This window comes from Mesitornis unicolor, unplaced genomic scaffold (assembly GCF_000695765.1).
Source record: "Mesitornis unicolor isolate BGI_N332 unplaced genomic scaffold, ASM69576v1 scaffold916, whole genome shotgun sequence".
Taxonomy (NCBI): domain Eukaryota; kingdom Metazoa; phylum Chordata; class Aves; order Mesitornithiformes; family Mesitornithidae; genus Mesitornis; species Mesitornis unicolor.
In genome coordinates, this window is record NW_010190028.1 from 27635 (window position 1) to 51517 (window position 23883).

The 23883-nt window shown below is 37.4% G+C and overlaps 1 protein-coding gene across 1 annotated transcript in view; it reads right to left on the reverse strand.

Moving 5' to 3' along the window:
• The window catches only part of LOC104535884 (neurobeachin-like), a gene marked incomplete at its 5' end in the record, with an annotated part of 49484 nt that overhangs the window by 17146 nt on the left and 8455 nt on the right, over nucleotides 1-23883 (reverse strand). The window contains 5 exon segments of the mRNA XM_010186237.1: nucleotides 1779-1949; nucleotides 2854-3009; nucleotides 5183-5254; nucleotides 8365-8557; nucleotides 9964-10053. Coding sequence (XP_010184539.1) covers nucleotides 1779-1949; nucleotides 2854-3009; nucleotides 5183-5254; nucleotides 8365-8557; nucleotides 9964-10053 — 682 coding nt within the window.

The following is a 23883-nucleotide window of genomic DNA, read 5'->3' on the forward strand; positions in this document are numbered from 1 at the left end:
CCTGTGCCTGCGAGATTGCACTTGTCTGGACATGACTATCTGCAATACAGCCTCGCATTAATCTGACTATAAGGCCTTCTCTTCAGTAAAATGGTGCCTTATCCATATAGAGGTAGAGATAGAAAAAAAATCATACAATCAGGTTTTGTTTTCATTGGCTTCTGTCAGCCAACTGATATAATTTCTTTTCATAAAATTAAAGTTCTCCAAGGCAGACACTTCCAAAGTTAAGTAGCTGAGATATTAAATCTGAGATTCCAAAGAGTACAACCTTCTTGCATTCAGATATGCTCATGATGACAAAAAGGCATCAGAACTATAATAAATTTATCTGTGAAAGAAGTGGAGTGGTTTATATCAGCCAGAAGGGAGACGCTAATGGCAAGACTGTCCAAGTCCCAAACATCAGATGAAGTAAAGGACATTCTTACATTTTTAATTCAATGAAAGGAGCAAGCTCTTATTTTTAATGACTCTTAGCATAGACATTACTAATACTTGATATGAATCACACAGGCATCCAAATAAGCAAAATAGCATCAAGCTAAGCAGAGTGCCCTGACAAGAAATTCCTTGTCAGACTGAATTATCCATATGTAAGAATTAAGTGCTAAAAAAGCCCTGGAATATTCAAAAAATTAGAGAAATTTATTATGGAAACACATTTTTTTCCCCCTTATCCATTCTCTGTTATAAAAGCAAAAGAAAATCAGGTGAGAAAGTGAAGCTTTTATCTGTCTCCCCTTTTCTTTGCTACAGATAACTGGAAGAAACTTAAAACACAATTGAAAAATCTTCTGCTGAGAAATTAATAAAATATTTACTTTGTAACAAGTAGAACACTTTCTTACTAGACATTCAGTTGAAGAAATACTTGCACTTAGATATCTGTAACTGACAGGTCTACAACTGTCTCCAGTCAGTAATTGAACCAGAGATCAAAATTGATAGTGATTGATTCTTCTATGTTTATCTAAAAAGGCAGTATCCTTGTGCTGAAAATAATAATCAGAATTCAGAAACTACTTTAAGTGAAATGGATTTGGTGTTGTACAAAACAGCTATAGTATATGGATAAAAGCTGCTCTTGTCTTTAGCTGTGGTCGTATTTCTGGCTTGGGTGAAGGGACCTTGTAAATGAGTAGTGCACTTTAAGTGCCCTCTGATATAAATTAATATTATTATTGTTTCCCTTTCATTCTGCAAAGCACTGTAAACTCTTCCTGGCATTTCATCTTCTTATATTTTTATTCGGTCACATTGCTTCTCCTAAGGTTTGCTTGCTATAGAAAGACCTTTCCTAAAGAGACTCATTTAATTCCATGCCATGTGAGACATTCCTTTTTTGAAAAGGCAAGCAGCTGATACAGCATGCTGTAGCACAAAAGGAGTAAGTTAAAATGCCAAAAAATATTTCTGGGGAAAGGCAAGTCAAAATATAGTGATATATGTCCTGTCACTTAAAGGCATAACCATTTTGTTCTAGTTTATGATGACATGATGCTATGAGTGATAAAGGCAATTATGAATTTATGAATTTAAGAATTACTCCCATACTATTATTATCTGTTACCACGCACAGACTGTTTAAACATTTTTTTGGCTAGTACTCAATGAATTGCTTAGCACGTGGTACTCTTCAATACCAACTTTCAACCTGTAAGTGAAGTGATCGATATATTTGGTAATACTTTCTGAAGCTGACAGAAGGAACACTAAAAATGAATAGGTGTGACAGAGGACGTCTCAGGAAGGTGCTTTTTACAGGTTATACTTACTGCTATTTGGATTGTCACCTATAATATGATGCCGGCCACTCCAATACCAAAGCAGCAACGTAGCATCACGGGATCCAGACACGATGTAGCAATCACCACCAATATAGGACTCCGATCTGGCAAGGCAAGTCACGACATCCCAGTGGCCAAACACAATCTGAGTTAATTTTCCTGGTGGGAGTACAAATTGATACAAATTCAATTTTCTACATACTCACAGCATTTAGAAATCATTAACTAAATCATTAACAAACATTCAGTTCAAATATAATTTTTGCCTCATGTCCCTTAATTAGAGTTCACTACATGCTGCAACAAGATTTAAAAAATCACAAAGATAAAATTTTTTTGTCTTCTTATGTTTTTATTGAACACTATGTTCTGAGTCATTCCATAGCCTAAGCCTTATCTCTGAAAATCAAGTCAGTGCTGCAGTCACTGAATATTAAGTAAAGTTACTGCTCCATCAGTATTTAAGCAATGGTGTTAGAACACTATTTGTGAATTTCATGAATGACATGCATAAGACAGCACATGAACTTTTCCATTATGGTGCTGTATTATTGTATTAAAAATGTCTGTTTGTTCTGTGTTAATGTCAAACTAAGGTTTAGTATGATCATCACTTCCTTCTTTTTACTGTTGGAATAAGTTTTCAGCAATATATTGAATGATATTAGGCTAAGCAATCAGACAAAGAAACAAAATAGCAGTTGCCGATAGCAGGCTAAGCAACTTCCTTTCTTATTACGTGAAATAAATAGAGATAAAAACAATACAGCCATTAAAATTTTGTAACAAATGTTTTGGTTGATACTTTTGATATGATCAGTCCACTGAATAAAACTATGGTTTTCAAAAGTTGCCACTAACATGCCTTTCAGTTTCCTATTACAGCCCTGATTGAAAAAAAAAATGTATCTTAAAGCTCATTTGGTCAAACAGTAATGAAGGATTTTATAAACCACTCTTTATCATTTACTGAAAGGTAAGCATGGGCATTAGATATGATAGTATTAAGACAACTGTCCACTTTGTGACCTAAGAAGAAACAGGTGTTTTTATTTAGGGTCACCTGTTTCTGTAGAATAAACTCGAAAGCTCTTGTCCCAGAAACCACAGATAAGAATGTAGCGATTATCTGCTGTGACCACGAAGCAATGTGCATTGATCTGGATGCTCTGATCCACGAGGTCTGTGATCTGCCGTTTGTTCACACCAGAGTTATTGGCTGCAACAAAATGCAAAACACATTTTACAAGTAAGCCATTCCAACACCTTCCTGTCATCCACTTACAGGAGAAAATGAATACATTTAACTTTCAATGAACTGTGAATTTGTTGTTGAGTAAGCATTTTGAACATGAACATTTAAAGCTGTCTATATTGGTGTCAGAAATACAAAATTATTGTGAGATTTCTGGTTTCCCTTTGAATAAGACAAAATATTTTACAGGAAATGACAATTTCTTATAAACTCCTTGGTGCACTGCATAATATATGGTAATATTTTAAGTGTTCTGCTGAAGCACTCTCCAAAACCAAACTGAATTAGGGGCAAGTGATGGAAGTCCATTTAAAATACCAAGTCAGTGTTAACAGTACTGCAGAAAGTTAAATCTTGCTGGTTGGTACATCTCCTGCAGAAAATATCCCAGCTTCTGTTGTGACCTTGACATCCCTCATGCCTGCAGATGCTTAACTGGGCCAAAGACATAAGGATTCAACCAATGAAGCAATTTAAATTTCACGTGCTTTTTTTAACACTGCTCATCTTCTGCTGACATCTCATCTACTGCTCAACCAGGTAGCCAGGCCATGGGCAGTAATGTTAAAAGAAGCAATGTCACCTGGAAATTCCCCCAGACAGAGAGAAAAGGAAGGGTTCATGCACAGACTCACCACTCCCACTGTCAGAGGGAGCTGTTAGGAAGGAATGCGAGTAGGCAACTAATGTGCTATTTACTTCCCATTACACAACAGGCAGAACTTGGCAATACAATAAAGGTGTGATCCCTCTCACCTAATATTAACTTTCTAAAAGTTCCGTATGTAAACTAAGTTAATAATCTATGCTCCCTCTCTGCTCACTGGAGAGAGAGACACCATTTCACATGGGAAGTCATCTCATGCTATAATAGCTGTCCAAGTGCTAGACAGCTCCAGAGGACAGCTTCTCTTTCTACAGTAGCTATGGAGGATATTTTGACAACTAACTTCAGCTAATTGAAGTTAGGTGAGATAAAACTCACTCTGAGACATGTTTCTCCTAGCGTAGGAACATGACTTAATGCAGATAATATTCTGAAATTTCTTTTGTCCCTATTTTTGGTTATTCCACCTAAATTGCTCACAACTGCATGAAATAAGAGACAGCCAAAACTCCCTCCTATTTACATTTGCTTGTAAAAGATAATTCCAGGTTTGTGTACATTCCAAGAACACGTATGTCTATATCTAAACCCTCTACGTCTATCTACTGAAAGATAATGAATAACAAATTACTCAGATTTCCAGAACAGGTGGGCACACTAGTTGTTCCCTAGCTTTTGAGAGGAAAATCTGAAGAGAAAACCATTGTCATTATATGAGCAAATGAAGCATACAGAATGAGAAATCTAACTCTCCTGAGGTACTTGCATATAAATCTTTCAACCACAAATATTGACACTGACGAAAAAAGAACTTTTCATCTGAATATGTTTAAAAATGTACTTTTTTTTCTCACAAATGCTGCAAGATAGACTCTGAGAGCCTTCCCTATCCACAATTTCTGCCTCAAAAATATAGCTACTGAAAAAAATAAACAACCAACCACAAAGCAAATGGTTGCAATTAAAGAGAAATAATGACCATTAGGAATACAAGTCCTGCAATCCCTTTAACAGTTTAAGCACATGTTATTTCTCAAAATACTTCACATTCTCAAGTATTTTTGGATTTAAAAAATACAATCATGCATGAATTTTAAATCCAGTCTTTTATTTATTAATTTCTTAATGTCAACTAAAACAATCCTAATCATAAACTGAATGAAAAGAAATGGATCTGCATCTGCACATATATACATATGTACATACTATATATAGTGCTAGCTGTAGGAAATGAAAATATGTGAACTCTACCAGACCCCTACATTTTATTTTACTAATGTGACCTGATAAAAGTACAGAATTATAGATGTGGGCTGACAATGTAACTGACTTAATTGGTTGTTTCTTAAATACCAATTGCTGGTGATGTTCATTCAGCATCAATAGCTAATGCTTTTAGTTCTCCAGGACTGACAAGAATATTTTCCTGTCTTCCACGTTAAATGAAGCACAATATACAAATATAGCTTAATCAATAATTCTTGAAAATGTGGTTTTCAAATGTATTGCTACATTTTCATCTTGACGTACCAATCAATGGATCCATTTCAATTGGAAGATGGTGGGCTTGATCCAAAGAATATCCTGGGGCTCCCCGAAGGCCTAAACATGAAAGTAAGAATAAAGCACATAGCAACTTTGTTGTCTAAATTTTAATATGTTTTTTCTAGATTTAAAACTGTATTATAGGGTTACTATATATAAAAAAGTAACTTCTTACTATTTCTTGCTCTAGGGATCTTTTCAGATCCCTTCCTCTGTGCTACAGAACTATACATTTCTTAATTCTCCAGTTATGTAGTATTAACTATAAATGTATGAGTGCTAATTCATCATGATTTCTACAGCCACAAACATTCATTAAATACCTCATTTAAAATAGTATAACAGAGAATTTTTTTATATTTGAGCACTGGGTGAGATCTAATTATAGCATAGAAAAGAAAAATAATTGGATTAAACATTGTTATGAGTTTCTTATCTAGGAAAATGTGTAAGTGACAGAAACTTGGACTTTTTCATGGATTTATCTAGAGTTTTTAGCTGAAAAAGTGTGGTCTGCCCTAAATTTGCCACAATTATTCTCATTACTTCTCTCCTGGGCAGTCCTTAAGCAGTCCATCAACAGCTCCATATTTAGTGTTGTCTGCTCCCATGCACAGATAGCATTGTGTTGGCTTTTCTGAGCACCTTTCCTGTCATATAAATCACAATGGCCACTACTGAAAGCATAATTTCTGCCAGGAACTGCCATGTTGCATAAGAATATCCTCCACGAGAGACACAGAGGTCCGGACAACAAACTCTGAGTACAAACTGAGGACTGACATTGTCCCTGCTTACTGCAAAGGGGTTGGACAAGATAATCTTCAAAGGTCCCTTCCAACCCAACACATTCTATGATTCTATGTTCTTGGGCCTTGTGTGGCTTAGTTCATATTTCTAACTCTACTGCTTTCAGTACATCAAAGATAATCACAGAATCACAGAATATTAGGAGTTGGAAGGGACCTCGAAAGATCATCCAGTCCAAACCCCCTGCCAGAGCAGGATCACCTAGACTAGGTCACACAGGAACATGTCCAGGTGGGTTTTGAATGGCTCCACAGAAGGAGACTCCACAACCTCTCTGGGCAGCCTGTGTCAGTGCTCCATAACCTTTACAGTAAAAAAGTTTTTCCTCATGTTCAGATTGAACCTCCTATGCTCCAGCTTGCACCCATTGCCCCTTGTCCTGTCATTTGACATCACTGAGAAGAGCCTGGCTCCTTCCTCCTGACACTCGCCCTTTACAAATTTATAAACATGAATAAGGTCACCCCTCAGTCTCCTCTTTTCCAAGCTAAAGAGATCCAGCTCCCTCAGCCGTTCCTCATAAGGGAGATGCTCCACTCCCTCCATCATCTTTGTGGCTCTGTGCTGGACTCTTTCAAGCAATTCCCTGTCCTTGATGCAGGCTTGAAGATGTGGTGTAGTGCTGTATTTTATATGATGTCTATCTCAGTTCCCAGTTAGAAAGAATTGCAGTGAAAGGACACTTGAGTGGTTAAATTCTAATCCAGATTAGAAAAGTACACAGTTTCCTGAATATGCTGAACAAGAATTCCTATGGGGGCAGCTTTCCCTAGTTTACAATGTTTCTGACATATATTTCACATTGGGATCTCTCCCCTAATGACCTTTGTATTCAGTAATAATTGTTATTTTCTACTACTACAACAGAAACTGGAGGAGGTAAAAGAAAACACAGTCTATAGCTGGCCCTGCCAGCTTCTGTAAACCACTGCTCTGAGAACTTGTCCTTCCCTCCTTTCTCTCTCTTGTTTCAAAATCAAACCCGTTTGGGACAGATCTTTACTAGTATTACACTTAGAGTCATTGGATTCTACTGTGAGATGGCTGTGTAAATGGTTTTCACTGTGTATAAACTCTGAGAGATAAAGCTCTACATACATCCCACAATGATAAAAGTGCTGAGTGTGTACATTTCCATAGATGAACCTTATCCTCTTTGTTTGTAAACAGAGAACAGAAACATTCTGAATACAAGTGAAATTTTAATATTCATGCTAACATTATGCAAAACATATTGCTATTCAAGAATTCAGCACAGTGTTTACTTGCTCTGATAGTTCCTCTAATGCATGGCTATAAAGGATTTCCCAGTCATTCTTCTAATTATTGCTTGCAGCACTGGTCTTTGGACAGGCTTGTGCATAAGAGGTGGGAGCTATTTCACCTGACTTGGATTATTTATTGATGCTTACATTTAAGTCTATTGGAGCAAGACATCTAAGCTAGATCTCACAACTCCCTCTGCAGAAGGACCTATTTTGTCCAAGAGGTTCTCCTGTGCTGCAAAGAGAGGGGGATATATTTTTTTTTTGCCTAGTGCCCACAAAATTCCTGAGTCAGCTACTGAGTCACACTCTCAAATACCAGGTACCTTCTTTTCTCAGGTGGTAAGAAACCTTCATAAGTTTCCAGATGCTGTGACATATGAGCTATCACAGCAGGAAGCTACCTTTGAAAATGAAACCTGTTCATTCCCAAGCAGGGCAGCAGCTCATGCCCGCACCACCTATTTAGCAGTCCCTGAGACAACCTCAGAATCTACATGTCCAGCTAAGGAGAAAAGACACTTCTAGCAGCAATACAGAGAGGTGAGCAGAGGGTCTGGAAGGGAAAATTGGGATGACCTCACTGAATGGACTTTAGGGAGAGAATAAGGAAACTTATTTTCAGAATAATTCAGTGTCCAGCCACTTACGGTCCCACATTATCTGACAGTGACCCATGGGAAGGCTTATGACAAGCTTCTGGACAGACTTGAAATCTCTTTCAAGCAGCAGACAGTAATGTACAGTCTCTAGCATGCCAGCATGTATTCCTGAAACCTGGGACATATTAATATCAGCTGCATCAAGAACAGCAGCACTCTCCTGAAAAGCATTATATCAAAGACTGATCCTGATGTAACCACAAATCGATTGGCTGCCATGGTGATGGGCTGCTGTGAGGGAGAGTGTTTCAAGGAATGACACCAGAGAAAACACAAGCTTTGATTATTTGACACAAACCAGGAAAAGCAGTAAATTTTGTACACAGGCAGGTGAGTGATATTAACCCACATCTAGCTAAATTGCACTCAGAATTAAAGCTGCACTCTTAAGATCTTCACATTTGAATGAAACATGCCAGTGAGAACCTACCTACTGTGTTGTGCCACCGATTGACTGCAAACAGCCTGCTGCAGGTGACGGTCACCACGGCAGGAATGGTCAGGTGGGGCAGCGTGTTGGCTGCCACGTGTGTGACAGGGGAATTTGATGGGAACTTCAGCACCATGATGACATCCTGCTGCATCTGATCTTTAAACATGAGGGGGCTCTGTGGAAGGAAACACTGTTGAGTAGAAAGGAGAAGAGAGCAGAAGAAAACAGAAGGGATAACACAATTAGTGAGGAGGTCTGAGGGAAAACGAGGTTAAAAAAGAGCAGGCAAGCATGTGCACATACAAGGAAAACAATGCTACCTTCGTGTCTATGCTAGTGATGGAGGAGAGCAAGATCAGAAGCTATTATTGGATCATTACATGAGGACAAGTAGAGAATAGGTATGACAAGGGTTATTGTTACAGGGCGCAAAATGACCATTACCATTAATTAATATACAGCAAAGTGTAAAATTATACAGCGGTTAATATTCATATACTCAAATCCTCACAAATATTAAATTTTTCATAATAAATTGATATAAAATGCAGCACTTCCAAACATAGACAATTCTATGTAAATTATATAATTAGTAAGGTGTCTGTAAGTAGTTATAAATCCATTTGATAATTATATGAGTGACACAGTTTTTGTACATGGACTGTAATACTGTCATTAAGTACTGTTTTTAACATTTTTATCCACCATTCTTATAACACAGAATTATTTCTAGAAACTCAAATAATCCTTTCTACTTATCACTTTAAACAATTATGAAACATATACTATCCATATCTTAAGAATATAAAATAAATATTATGTACATTTGTCATCTACACGTTATTTAAAATAACACAGCTAGCACTTCTAGATCAATTCCTATTTTCACAGTGTACAACTAGACAGAGTGATTTTCTCATAGATAGATAAAATGATAGAAACTACTGCAGGTACTACTATCGATTTACAAAACTTGAAAGAAAATATGTAGCTCTAAGCATTTAATCAAAGGCACTGAGGGGCATACAGCTCTGTCTCGTTCAGTCTGGGTATTTCATATAATTCTTTGCAATAAGCATGGAGAAGAATGTGTCGGGAATGAATTTCGGAGTTCGAATTGAAATTCAAAATATACATTGCATTCTCTGGGGGGAACAGGAGGGAGTGTTCCAGAATGATTTGAACGCCAATACTTCATTTTTGTCAAGCAGGCATTGTTCACAAATCAGCCCCTAACAATGCATCCTTTAAAATAAAACAAACCAAACCAACATGCTCACTCTAAGAAAAGCCTGCAGTCATTTCCACTACTTGCAGAAATTGAAATGTAAATATGTATTTATCAAGTGCATATTTATGAAGACAGGGCCTTTTTATACAATATTAGACAGGAAAAGCCAAGACTATAGGTTGCTAAAGCTATTCAAACCTCCATCTTGCTCTGCTAGAGCACTGCGAGCCATTTCTGCCAGGAGAAAGCACGGCTGCATGGTCAACGGAGGCCATTAAAAGTGTTGCTTAAATGGGTACTTTATGACCTACAAAGGATCCTCAGGTTCAAAGGGAATGCATTCCCAGCCAGCAGTGATGTCTCACCAGGTGCATGGCAGAGCTCCGAGGTGGATGAGGCTCAATGAGCAACTGCGATGGCGTCTGTCCAAAGTTCTGTATCTGCGCCTCCATGGCCTGCGGGTAAGGGAGAGGGACTGTCATAAGCAATATGTGTCAAGGAGAGAGGTCAACACACTGTGTGACAACGCAGGCATATCCCAAGTCAGCCATGAAAAAAGTCCAGAAAATTCACCCGGTGCTCTCCTCCCAGGCTGCAGACTCATCCAAGTGTTAGTATTTTGTAGACAAGCTTTGCTTTTCCTTTCAAGCATGCTTCAGTTAACCAACTAACCATTCTCATTTCCAGTAACTGGCATTATATGTGAAAATGTTAACCTGTGAGGACATGCAGTTCAGGTCTTGAGAGAGGTTTTTTTTTGCACTAAAAAGAACATATATACCTTAACAAAGTCCTTTGTAAGGAGGAAAGTATGAGGATCTCTAATAAAATAAGCCTCTGGAATCTTAAATGGGGGGAAAGAAAGGCAAACTGAGAAACAAAAATCATGTATAAAATATAAGAAAACTAAAATAATTCCTATTTCAGCAACACTAGCAAGTTAAAACAAAAAATGCCAGGAAAAAATCTTCCCAGCCACATTCAGACTACCATCAAACCCTCTTCAAGTTGCCTACATTCACTGAGTATTTATTTCATCCTTAATTTTATTGTATTTTTTCATGGGCTTTCAAGCTTCACAGTTTTAAAATGAAAACTTAGCAATTTCAATGCATTCTTTGAGACTTAAATCTACTTTCAGAACAAATCTGGAGTAATTCAATAGGGAGTAGAATAGAGCCCATATACTGAGATGCTTCCACTACTCAAACAGTTCATTCACACAATTATATATTTAAGATATATTCTTAAAACTTTGGCAAAAGATTGCTCCTTGTAAAAGCAATATGGCTAAGGAACACTCCTAATTTTTCAAGTAGACAGCTGCTATTTTATTTGACCTTGTAAAATCAAGAATAAAGCATTCATAGAAAACTAAGCTGACAGATTTTGAAATGCACTGTGCATTGTGTACCTATACATATACTGTACCCTCCACTACTGACCCTTAGTATTTTTCTTGTAAGCTTTATGAATTTTTCATTTTCTACCACACAAGAAACATGAAAATAACGCCAAAACTATTACTATCTTGGTAAATTATGTTATTTCTTTTAGACATAAAATAGTAAGAAGCACAATAAATACTTCTTGATACAGAATAATCTTTTTAATCTACATATTTTGTAATCCAACAAGCCAATCTGTGTTTTCATCCACTTCACAGCATAGATGCAAGAACAAATGGTGGAGAAAGATTTCTGAACAGGTCACTAATGTCTACCACTCCTGATGCTCTAGATAGACAGGTATATAATGGAATTCAACAAACAAACATTTTTCAAAAAGAAACTTAATGCAAAGTCCAGTCAAGTGGCTGAAGGACTTTCAATGGATTGTAGCCGTGGTGTATTTGATGCTGTAATTATCCCAGTACAGGTGATTTCTTGCTTGTTGACTAATTCAGAGTGGTGTTTAGTCTCCAAGGCACAGAGTGTTTCTTGGGAACTGGTGAGCATCTCTGGTTTTATTAACATGTAATGATAAATTATTTTAAAATCATAGTGTAATTTTATACTAAACCAATGTAGTTTTGTGGGTATGTACATATGTACATGTCTATACAGCAGCTATCTATATAAAGCATATAAACATTATATCTTTATATGTTGTGTAGATAACTTCACTCATGTAGACACTTTTTATACAAGAACATAAAATTCAAGTCAGCATAAAAATCAAAGCCAGCATTTTCTGTTTCATTCAATAGTCTGTAACTCATTTGGTTGGTGAGGAGAAGGGGAGAAAATTATACTTGTTGGTGAAATTAATTTTCAAAATTACAAAGACTAATATCAACAATATCAGGCGCTGTGTGGTATATGCTTCCACGTAGACCTGTCAATAGAGCTTTGAGAAGAGTAATTTCCATTTTTATTTTTCTTCAAATAATTATCAAGGTTAATTTAATTTTAATGTTTGAAAGAATTCTGTGTTGAAATAAGAGTGTGAATTGTATTTGGCAGCAATACTGAACAAAACACAGCTCTTCCTCTCCTAGCCTTTATAGTGATCCCTGAAATGATACTTCTGTTCTCTCACAGGCACACTGAAATGAATTATTAAATTTTTTTCAGTGCAGCCCAATTCTAATTTACACATTTACTTTCATGTTGTCCAGGCTTGGTAAATTCTGATTGTTTGGTTATAAATTCTGCATACATAAACTTTGCTGGTTTTTCCTCCCAGTTCAGGTAGATTTATGATAGAAACAAGAGGAGAGAAAGAGAAGCAGAATACCATAAAAAACCAGCATGAATTTTTCAGATTATGAGAAAAGGACACTTAAAACATAACTGCCAAAAGAAACTGCTATTTAACAGCTAAAGATGTCCTGGTAAATACTCACATACTTTATGCGCCCATAATTTTAAAACCTGTACATTAATGCCAAGTCCTTCCATAACTAGAACTAATGCAGAATCAAGACCTTGATATTCAAGGAATATTGAATATTTTTGCTTGCTTGCATTTACAAAGACAACCGCCTTTCCCTCACCCCATGATTAGTAATGTTATCTTTTTCTTTTAAAAATACCATTTGTAAAACTGACAACTCTTAAACCTTAACTCTTCCTTAAAGAAACTGAACAATGTTTCTTCAAAAATATCCATAATATTCAACTACTGCACTGAGACTATAGTCTGCACACCACCAAAGCTGTACACAGCTACAACTGGAATTCCTCTCTAAAGCTCTCAACACTTAAAAAGGACAGAAAAACCTTGTCAAAACTTACACAGAAGATAAACATAAGCACTGGCCCAAGGGTATTCCTAATGCTGCCTCCTATCAGATCACTTGACATAAAATGAAAAACAGGTACAGAACAGATCTGTGAATAATAATGTAATGCATTGATTTGTTTATAAGAGAACTCTGGCTGAATCTGAAATTAATCTGAAAACTGTTAAGTGTACACTACAGTTTTTCTTGAACAGTAAATCATAAAACTTTAGATTTATTTAATGGTCTTAAACATTTCATTCTAATTAATCATCTCCTTTTCTCCCAGCAGATCTTGAGTATTATGTGCAAAGTTATACACCACTCCCTGAGACACACATTCCAGTTAATTTATTACAAATTTTAATAAAATAAAATTAATTCTCATTTCACCTCCAAATGTCCTTCATGTAGAAACAATATAGGCTTCGAATTCAGCAGCTGTCAGATTTAACGCTTTTGGAAGAACAAAATGGCAATTATATTAGTTTTCATTTTCTTAATAATGTGATGCAAAAAAGCTATTCAGTGAGCTAATTTGAGATTCCCTACTGTTTTTAATACACATAAAATGAGATTTGTACTTGAGACACTTCAGGTATTATCTGTTAAGATATGATCAGGTATTGGAGAAAGATAAAATGGGTCTTAGCTTATTTATTGATAATCATAGGTCAGAACAAGGAAAGAGTTGTTAGCAACTCAAATTTTAAAATGAGTTGATCTCACACATCCTAATTTATGTAATCAAGTAAAACACAACTTCATTACACTTAGTATTGGCCATGTAACAATAATATAGAGAGATTTATATTGCATGTGTATATATATTTTGGCTAAGAAATCAATATACTTAATGTCTTCTTTGTCTCAGTCTTTAATAGTAAGACTAGCTATCCCAAATGTATTCAGCCCCTCGAGCTGGAAGACACAGACAGGGAACAGAATAAATCCCCCATAATCCAAGAGGAAGCAGTTAATGACCTGCTATGACATCTCAACACCCATAAATCTATGGGGCCGGATGGGATCCACCGAGGAGTACCGAGGGAGCCAGTGGAAGAACATATAAAACCACTCTCCATCATTTAGCAACAGTCCTGGTTAAATGAGGAGGTTCCAGATGGCTGGAAGTTTGCCAACGTGATGCCCATCTACAAGAAGGGTTGGAAAGACAATCCAGGGAACTATGGGCCTGTCAGCCTGATCTCGGTACCAGGGAAAATTATAGAGCGGTTTATCTTGAGTGGGCTCACATGGCACGAGCAGGAAAACTGGGCAACCAAGCCAAGCATGGGTTCATGAAAGGCAGGTCCTTCCTGACCAACTTCATCTCCTTCTATGGTCAAGTGACCCGCCTAGTGGATGAAGGAAAGGCTGTGGATGTTGTCTACCTAGACTTTAGTAAAGGCTTTGACACAGCCTCTCACAGCATTCTCCTAGAGAAGCTGGCAGCTCATGGCTTGGATAGGTTTACTCTTCACTGGATTAAAAACTGGCTGGATGGCCGAGCACAGAGATTTGTGGTGAACGGAACTAAATTCAGTTGGTGGCCAGTCACAAGTGGTGTTCTCCAGGGCTCAGTTTTGGGGCCAGTCCTGTTTAACATCTTTATCAATGATCTCGATGAGGGGATTGAGTACTCCCTCAGTAAGTTTGCAGACACCATCAAACTAGGTGGGAGTGTTGATCTGCCTGAGGGTAGGAAGGCTCTGCAGAGGGACCTGGATAGGCTGAATCAATGGGCTGAGGCCAATTGCATGAGCTTTAACAAGGCCAAGTGCCAGGTCCTGCACTTTGGTCGCAATAACCCTATGCAGCACTACAGACTTGGGGAAGAGTGGCTGGAAAGCAGCCAGGCAGAAAAGGACCTGGGGGTATTGGTTGATAGCAGACTGAACATGAGCCAGCAGTGTGCCCAGGTGGCCAAGAAGGCCAATGGCATCCTGGCTTGTATCAGAAATAGTGTGGCCAGCAGGAGTAGAGAAGTGATTGTGGCCCTGTACTCGGCACTGGTGAGGCTGCACCTTGAACACTGTGTTCAGTTTCGGGCCCCTCACTACAGGAAGAACATTGAGGTGCTGGAGCATGTCTAGAGAAGACCAACAAAGCTGGTAGGGATCTGGAGAACAAGTCTTATGAGGAGCAGCTGAGGGAGTTGGGATTGTTTAGTTTAGAGCAGAGGAGACTGAGCGGAGATGTTATTGCTCTCTACAACTACCTGAAAGGAGGTTGTAGAGAGGTGGGTATTGGAATTTTCTTCCATGTAACTAGTGACAGGACAAGAGGAAATGGCTTCAAGTTGTGCCAGAGGAGATTTAGACTGGATATTAGGAAAAACTTCTTTACTGAAAGAGTGGTAAAACACTAGAACATGTTGTCCAAGAAGCATGTGGGGTTTAAAGTTAAAGCAGGGCATTGTCCAAATGTCTTTCCAACACTGACAGGTTTTGCACATCCACCATCTCTCTAGGAAGCTCATTCCAGTGTTTGACCACCCCATCAGTAAAGAAATACTTCCTAATGTCCAGTCTAAATCTTCTCTGGAATAGCTTTGAACCATTCCCACATGTCCTACCACTAGATACCAGGAAGAAGAGATCAGCATCACCTTCCTCTCGAGGAACACATGCTGAAACCAAGTCCAGTATGATGGTTGCAGACCCCATCAGTGGCTGAGCTCTGCTAGCTGCACCCCTGGAGCACATTGCTTCTGTGGCTTAGAAGCCTGGTGACGCACTCCAAAACTGCTCTGCAGTGTGAATGAAAGCATGGCAAATAGGGGTGTCCAGCAGATTAATTTCAGAAACACAGGCCTGATCTAAATGAATTGCCTCATCTGAAACATCACAAAAGTGAAGGTTTTCTTTGCTCTTTGGCATACCTTTGCGCAAAGAGTAAGCCATGAAGCAGCTCATTTTTAACATACTTTTTCTCTAAGAAAGTTCTTTAGAAATGCAGGTAAAATCACCAAGGAAGATATTAATGGTCCATCTCATTTGCAAACTCCCCTTTTCTGGGAGAGATGCCTGGTGACTACATAATAAAAGAAATATAAATGTGTGAGTACTTTTACTTTGAATCACAGACAGAAGAAACAGGCTGCATTGCAGATAGTAAGACATTGTTTTTATTCTTATGTGAAGTGGCCTTATTTTGTTAATTTTCATTGATTACCACCATAATCAGTTAAACTTTCTAAAATATGTATTATCTGAGTTTCTCTGTGTCTTTTTACTTTTTTAACATATTCAGTCTTCTTATTACTAATTCCCATAATCATGGAGTGTTTTGCTCCTCCTGTGTACCACACTCAGATTTTTCCACAGTCCATTTTCCCCTATGCATAGGGATGGAATCCAATGAAGAGCAAAAATCTTCAGGCATTTGAAAAATATGCGCCACAGCAATAGTCATCCAACTCTGCCTTTCCTGAAAGATTAATTCATTTTTGCATCCAAGTGAGCAGAGGAATCCCTTATGTGATCTCCTGCCTATGCAGCCAGCATGCTCAACAGCCCTCAAGCACCATCTACTTCAGAGCAAACATTACTGACAGCCCTTTTGGTGGGTAGTGTAAGCAGCTTGAAAACATTATTGTTTCCTAAAAGTGGTGTGAGATACTTTTTTATTTGCATCTACAGCTGTTAAACAGCATCAGTATTTTCAGGACTTTTGATAAGCTGGGTTACGGGTATTGATTTCCATTTTATTATTGTATGTTTGGAGGAAAGAAGTGCTGTAGTTTAAACACAAGGTATGACTCAACTAGTCTGGAGGCTTCAATACAGTCAGTTATTTAATCAGGATACTCAAGGGACTGCAAGATGGGAACAGAAATTGATTTTCTCTACAGGTCACTACTTTATTAATTTAACAATGGAGAGGAGCAACCTTAAGCTTCTTCCCCTCACAGGAGGTATCCCACTGGATCCAATGCACAATTAAATGGCTCCCCAGCAGAAGACCAATAGCTCAGAGATGACCTTCAGTCTTCTCCCAGAGTCAATCCACTCCTGAACTTCATCCTTATTCCTCTGTGAAAGGAAACAGTACTACAAAACGAATGAGAATGTGAATTGTAAGATCTTCCATTCTCTTTACAGACAACAGTCACATTGGTGACCTTATTTGTCTTGGGGAGCGCTGTCTTTTAGCTTTCACATTTACTTCATTAAGCTACTAACTGTGATACTGGGTTCTTCCCACTGTCACCTTTACAGTTCTCCCATTCTTGCCCTTTCCAGTCCAATATGCCTCTCAGGACACAGAAATATTTTAAACACTGCCAGCTTAAGCAAGGCATTTGGTTAATACACTGCAAATTGGAAATAAATTCAGTACATCTCACAAACAGAAACAGAGAAGGTAGGGAGTTAGGGTTGTTCAGCTTGGAGAAGAGAAGGCTCTGATAAGACCTTATGGCAGTCTTCCAGTACTTAAAGGGGGCCTACAGGACAGATGGAGAAGGACTCTTTATCCGTGAGTGTAGTGACAGGACAAGGGACAGCAGCTTTAAAGTGAAAGGGGGTAGATTTAGACTAGATATTAGGAAACAATTCTTTACTGTGAAAGCAGTGAGACAGTGGCACAGGTTGCCCAGAAAAGTTGTGGATGTCCTCCCTGGAAGTGTTCAAGGGCAGGTTGGATGGGGCTTTGAGCAATGTCATCTAGTGCAATGTGTCCCTGATCATGGCAGGGAGGTTGGACTGGATGATCTTTAAGGTCCCTTCCAACCCAATACATTCTATGATTCTATGAAAGCAAAATTAACATAGAGATGGATATCCTGCAGCCAGTGCAGGTTTAGCTGAAAGAGTCCCTTACTCTTTCAGGTATACTGCCATATGTGAGGTTCTCATATGCCTGACCACAAACACTTCCTTTTCCTCTCTAGCAGTTGACCATTCCTCTTAAAATCATGGAAAACTTCCTTATACTGAAAAGGGCTGATGTCAAGGAGTGAAATGCCCTGCTCCCTTCCTAACCATATCAGAAGGCAAAAATGTTTTTCTATAGTTTTTCTCTTTCTTGTATACTTACAACTCTGCCTAGAACAAAGGAGTTTACCACTGATATAATGAAATTCTCTCATTACATTTCACTAAAACCTACAGCAAACTCTATTATGCTCTAAATGAAATAGCTTTAACTCCCAATTCCTCTGACAAGGTCTATGTTGTTATAGAGGTTCCTCAGGTCAAGCTGCTCAGTTCATCACTTACTTTCTGTGGTTGAGATATTTTTTAAAACTGCAGGGTTTGCTCCCAGCCCATGGTCATTTCTCTGCCTTTTCTTCCCTGCTGTTTGCCTGTACACAAGGCAGACAGGGAGTATTCCTTTGCTTCTGGAGTCACTGCTGTGCAAAACTCCAAACATAGGCTGGAACTGAAGAAAGTAATACATTTATTTATAGGATTTTTCACAATTATTTTCATTTTTTTCCAGAATAGAATAGAATAGAATAGAATAATTTCAATTGAAAGGGACTTATAATGATCACCTAGTCCAACTGCCTGACCAATTCATAGCTGACCAAAAGTTAAAACATGTAGTTAAGTGCAATGTCCAAATGCCTCTTGAACACTGACAGGCCTGGCGCATCTACCACCTCTCTGGGAAGCCTGTTCCAGTGTTCAACCACCCTCTCAGTGAAGAAATGTTTCCTAATGTCCAGTCCAAATCTCCTCATGCAGCTTTGCACCATTTCCATGCATCTTATCACTGGATACCAGGGAGAGGAGCTCAGCACCTCTCTCTCTGCTTCCCCTATTCAGTAAGCTGTAGAGAGCAATGAGGTCACCCCTTATATAAAGAACTTTTTATTATTCTGATTTCATGCCATTATTCTCTTCAGTTGTATTGTATTTCTTGTATTCATATTTGTAATAATTCCTGTCCCATACAGACTAGTAAGATTTACTGAAACTCTTATATGTTCATTGATGTCATGCCAAAAGAAATCATTGCTCTGTCATCATTCTCCCAAATCTGTATTAAATTTATATAAGAAAATGTTGCTTTCTTTGATCATTAAGTTACTGAGTACAACACATTAGAAATTATTTTCCTGCTAAGTTACTTTTGTGAGAGATGTAATAGCATGATACAATAATTCATTAAATATGTAACTTCATGCCATATATAGTCAAGGTTTTGAAACCTGGACAATCAGGATTTTTTATTTTTAGATGACTTGCAATTGTCACTAAATAATTTTCCTATTGTTATATAATGGATAACCTCAGAAACAAGGATTCCTCTCAATCTGACAAGCAATTTGATCTTTTGTGAAGACATAATCTCATTTCTTTTAAAATAAGAGCTTTTGTTGTTTTTCTTGGATGATAAACATTTAAGGAGATTGATTGAAATAATTTTTCATCACCTAAACTCTACCTATATAAGGAAAGACTTCCATATCCTCTTTTCATTATTCAGACACCAACACTTATGGTTACATTCAAAAGGCCACATGCACAAAAACTCAATGTGATTTGTTGGGTGAGAGGCCGATCTAGATGATCTTTCCCATCTGGTGTTTAGGTCTATGGAACAAGCTTCTCTGACATTTTGGTTCTGCAATGCAAATTACTAAAATGTACACCTGCAACATAGAATTTCCCTGTTAATGCTACTCCTTTGTTTTACTCATATATAGGATGGTACTCAAAGCATCACAATATACAGAATTGCAGATGTGTCCTAGATAGTGTTTGCAAACCAAACAAAACCAAACCAGTTCCATTGCCTCAATGTTCCTCCTGTAGTTTAAATCCTGTTACTAAGAGAGAATCCTCACTCTTAGGTCTTGGCAAGATCTTGCTTAGAGCATAATCTTCTATGCTGGCCAAACTGTTTCTTTCTTCCTGAATTTGTGTTGCCAGTTTGAAGTTCCAAGAAATTAAAATTTCTTACTATTACCAAAACTTTTCTTGAAGCTGTCCTTGCCTGCATCTTTCAGGTTTTTTGTTTGTTTGTTTGTTGGGGGTTTTGATTGTTTGTTTGTTGTTTTTTTTTAAAAATTTAAATCTACCATTACCATCTTAGGTTTATCATACCTCACATTTCTTGACACTCCTACTCAGGAGTTTTTGCTTTAAAGCAAAGCATTTCCTTTCTTCTCCCTTATGTCATCCTTTAACTATATTTTTCTCTTTTGCATATGAAATACAAGCTAGGATGCTGAAATCTTAATTTATGTTTCTAGATTTTTGGTACAGAAGTTTTTTTTTAAACCAAGTAAACTTATGACACAAACATTCTTTCCTGAAAAGGCTCCTAGGATTCCAAGAGCATTATCTCCAGTGGTGAAAAGTTATTTCAAGGGTTTTCTAAAGCAGAGATAAATTTTTACATTTCCTTAAGTAAGAAATAAAAAATCCTCTGAGTTTTTAAATGTAGCTTTTCTTCTGACTGGAACCATACAGATTTTCAAAGTCTACAAAAGATAAAGTAAAGGAATAAAAAAATTATATGAAAACTGTCATTAGCATCTCTTAGTTGGCAGTCATTAAAATTTACAAGCATTTTAAAAAAACACTGCTGCTGTCTGGGGTGCTACAATTGTTTCCACATGTGAAAAGCAGTGAGTAACAGCCGGAAAGCCTGCAGTTCCAGTTGTGCTAGGCTAAAAATTGCTAGTAGTATTTTTCAGAACACCATCAGCTGTATTTAGGAACCTGCTAAATTTTACAAGTCAAAAGTACTTAAAACAAAGTCTTTTTTGTTTAGAAATGCCTAACTAGATTATATTATACAATATCTCAATGAATTCGCTAATGAAAAAAGAAGTCCCAAAGGTCAAGACGAAAAGAAATCCCATAAAGCTCTGGGAAGGCTGCAAACCTCATTTCTCTGCCTTAGCAACTATACCAAGAGCTCTCTGTTCCTGTAGTAATTCCTTCATTTCTTCTATAGGGCTCCCAAGGGCTGCCTTCCTAACATTTTCCCTTCCTCCTCTTCTGCAACCAGAGCTCCAAATGTCCTTTCTGTCCTTTCCCTTTCTTTCCTGTTTTCCAGGCTTCTCATGCTCCCGTTGCACCTTGGCCTCTCTCTCACTCTCTCTCAAGAAGACAGAAGCTGTGCAAATGCCCCACTTACCATTCAATTCTATTTCCCCTACTTCATCTCTCATTTTTATTTATTTTCTCCAGACACGAAGAGAAGTTTCTCACCCTGACCTGTTCAGTTAAAACATATAGCACATGCAGGGCTTTATTCTGGGCAAAAAATGGAAGGTACGTTTGTGTTCCTATTACTCAAAAAGAATTTTAAAAATAATTCAAATTCACATGCCACTGATCCATCACCATTTATACTAACCAGAAGGCCGAGCTGAAACAGAAGCTAGTTATTCTGTGGCAATGAAAACAGTGTTATTATTATAACCTTATATTCCTACAATAATAAAGCTCCAGATATTTATCAGAAGTAGAAGTGCTACAAAACAAAGAAGGTGCTTATGAAAAATCTGAAAAATAATGAAATTACTTTTCCTCTCCATTGAGGCAGAAGAAAGAAGAAACTTCTACTCTTCATTAAGATCTCCTGGTGAAAAATACATGGAGTTATCTCTAGTCTGGACAAAAATAACAAAACTGAGTATCTCTGTCCTTATTCTACATCCTGATCTTGAAAGCAGAAGCCATCAACCAGACCCCCACTAGCAGCTCATAACAGACCAATGTATCATATGAAAAAAACAGTGGTATTTTTAAAGAAACTCGGGGAGTGAGTATTTCTGACGGACCTCTGACTTTCAAGCTGGGTCACCAAATGGCTCCTAACTTCTGCTAGCCAGGAAAGGTCACAGAAGCAGAAAGAGCCTGGCTTTGCTGGTACTTGTACAGCCTCCAGAAGAAAAGGAAAAACTAATCAGGATGAGAATAAAATACAAGTAATCTAGACTTGTTAAGTGCTCTGGGGAGTAATTGGGAGTGGAGCCAAGGCAGTAGCACTGGGCTACTTCCCATGATTTTCAGGGAGGCTGATGTCATCTGAATAGTGCACTGCAATGTGAATTTTTACTCCATGCTGTTAGAAGGGAGAATTTGTTGAGCACCACATCAGGCTTAAAACTATTTATTAGCTCCTCTTGCCTTTGGTTTTGTTTAAGACACTGTATATGTTTTTAATTGTCATTTTTAGGAGCACAGAGGCCTTTCAGCATAGGCATCCTATCCATAAAAATGCAACAGTAATATCAGCGGGAGGTTTCATTGAAACTTTGAAACTTTGTCCACTCTTTTCTAATTAATGTTTTCTTTCTTTGTGACTAAAAGATTTAACAGTGCATGCTAACAGCTGGTTTTAACTATGCTTTTTATTTTAAAAGCTAAATTGTGAGCTTTAAAAATTCACAGTTAAACTTTTTAAAATCAACAATAAATGTATGTAAAGTTTCTGCATGACAAGTTTATTTCAGGAGGTAATGATTTTTTAAAGAACAACAATTCTTAAAATTCCCCACCTCTTTCGTTATTTTTCTGTCCATCAACTGAATGTATCACTTCTCTAAGAAAAATGTCTAAAGTTATTTCCTTACTCTTCCACTTCAGTTACATTTCCCTCCTCAATACTGTCCTTCTATCTTAGGAAATACTCATACATTTGCCTTGTATACTGTAAAACTGCTACGCATTTATACTTTTTCTGTAAGATTCTGACAAAATTGGCAATATAAGAAATAAAAAGGGGAATGTGAATATTTAGGACAGTATTTAAGTTCTGTGACTTGGTGTAAATTACATGCAACTGGGTTTGATTGTAGGAAATGCAGTAAACTATGACTCTGGATAGCAATCTATATGTGGTATGTGCTCAAGATATCTACTGACTACATTTTTTCAACCTGTTGGCTTTAGCCTATGTAAGTCAGCAAAGAACCAACCCTTCAGACAGACAGTCTTAAACAAAGAAGAGCTTCAAAAAGCTAAACTTTCCGTCTTGAAAAATTTCCACCCATAATGTAGCAATTTTTAAAATAATTTCTACATTAACCACTAATTTGTCATAAATTAAAAACTTATAAATATAATCCTGAGTTAACCAAAAAAAGATGCAATGACTTGTGATGAAAATGAATGCAATCATAGGAGGCACAGACTAATGCAGTTATTGACAAAGTAGTTGCGTTTGTGTTTTGCTTACAGTTATCACCATAACAGAACAGAGCAGAATAAATGATACAGATGACAAAGATCCATTTTTCCCACAGTGTACATTCTTCCTAACAACCTATTTTTACAGTGTTTGCCCATTCTAATTTGAAATGACCCATTTAATGAAGACTACAATTTCTCTTACGAGATTTGTACAGTCAAATTACAACCTATAGACATTATGAAACCTCTTCTGCCATTAAGTCTGAACTTTCCTGTCTGAACTTGATCCTGTAACTGCTGGTTAATCTGGAATCAGACCAAGTAATATCCCTATCTCAGCTGGTATAAGCAACTCTCCATATTCCTGTCTTTGTGCTAAACATCTCCTTTCACTGTTATTGTCAAGCTCTTGAAATCCTGTTCATAAATCAGTCTTTGTCCTCTCATCACTAGGATGCTCTTCTCTGAACTCTCAAATCTTTCTGGTAAGCTAGCATAGAAAACAATACACAATGCTCGTGTGGAAATTCAACCAAAACATGACAGAAAGGTGGTCTATTAGCGACTGATTAGATCCCATGGCAATTTGGCCAGTAGTTGACAAGGATCAAGCCTAGAGAATAACATTGTCATGGAAAATAAATGTTATCAATAGCTCAGCTAACGAGTAGCCAGAAGGATAACTTACACGTGCTTCAGAAAGCCATTACACAGAACATACACATCATATTTATTTCTACTTATTTCACAATTAAGAACATCCCCTGTAGGAAAACACAAAAGAAAATGAGGAAAACAGGGAAGCAAACAACAGAACAGGCCTTCTGAAAGCTTGGAGTAATAAAAGAGGAAAGGGTACTTAATCATTAAAGAATGCATTTTAGCTGTGACTTTTTTTTCTTCTGATTTATTTTTTAAATAAAATATGATTGTTGAAGATGTTTTATAATGTT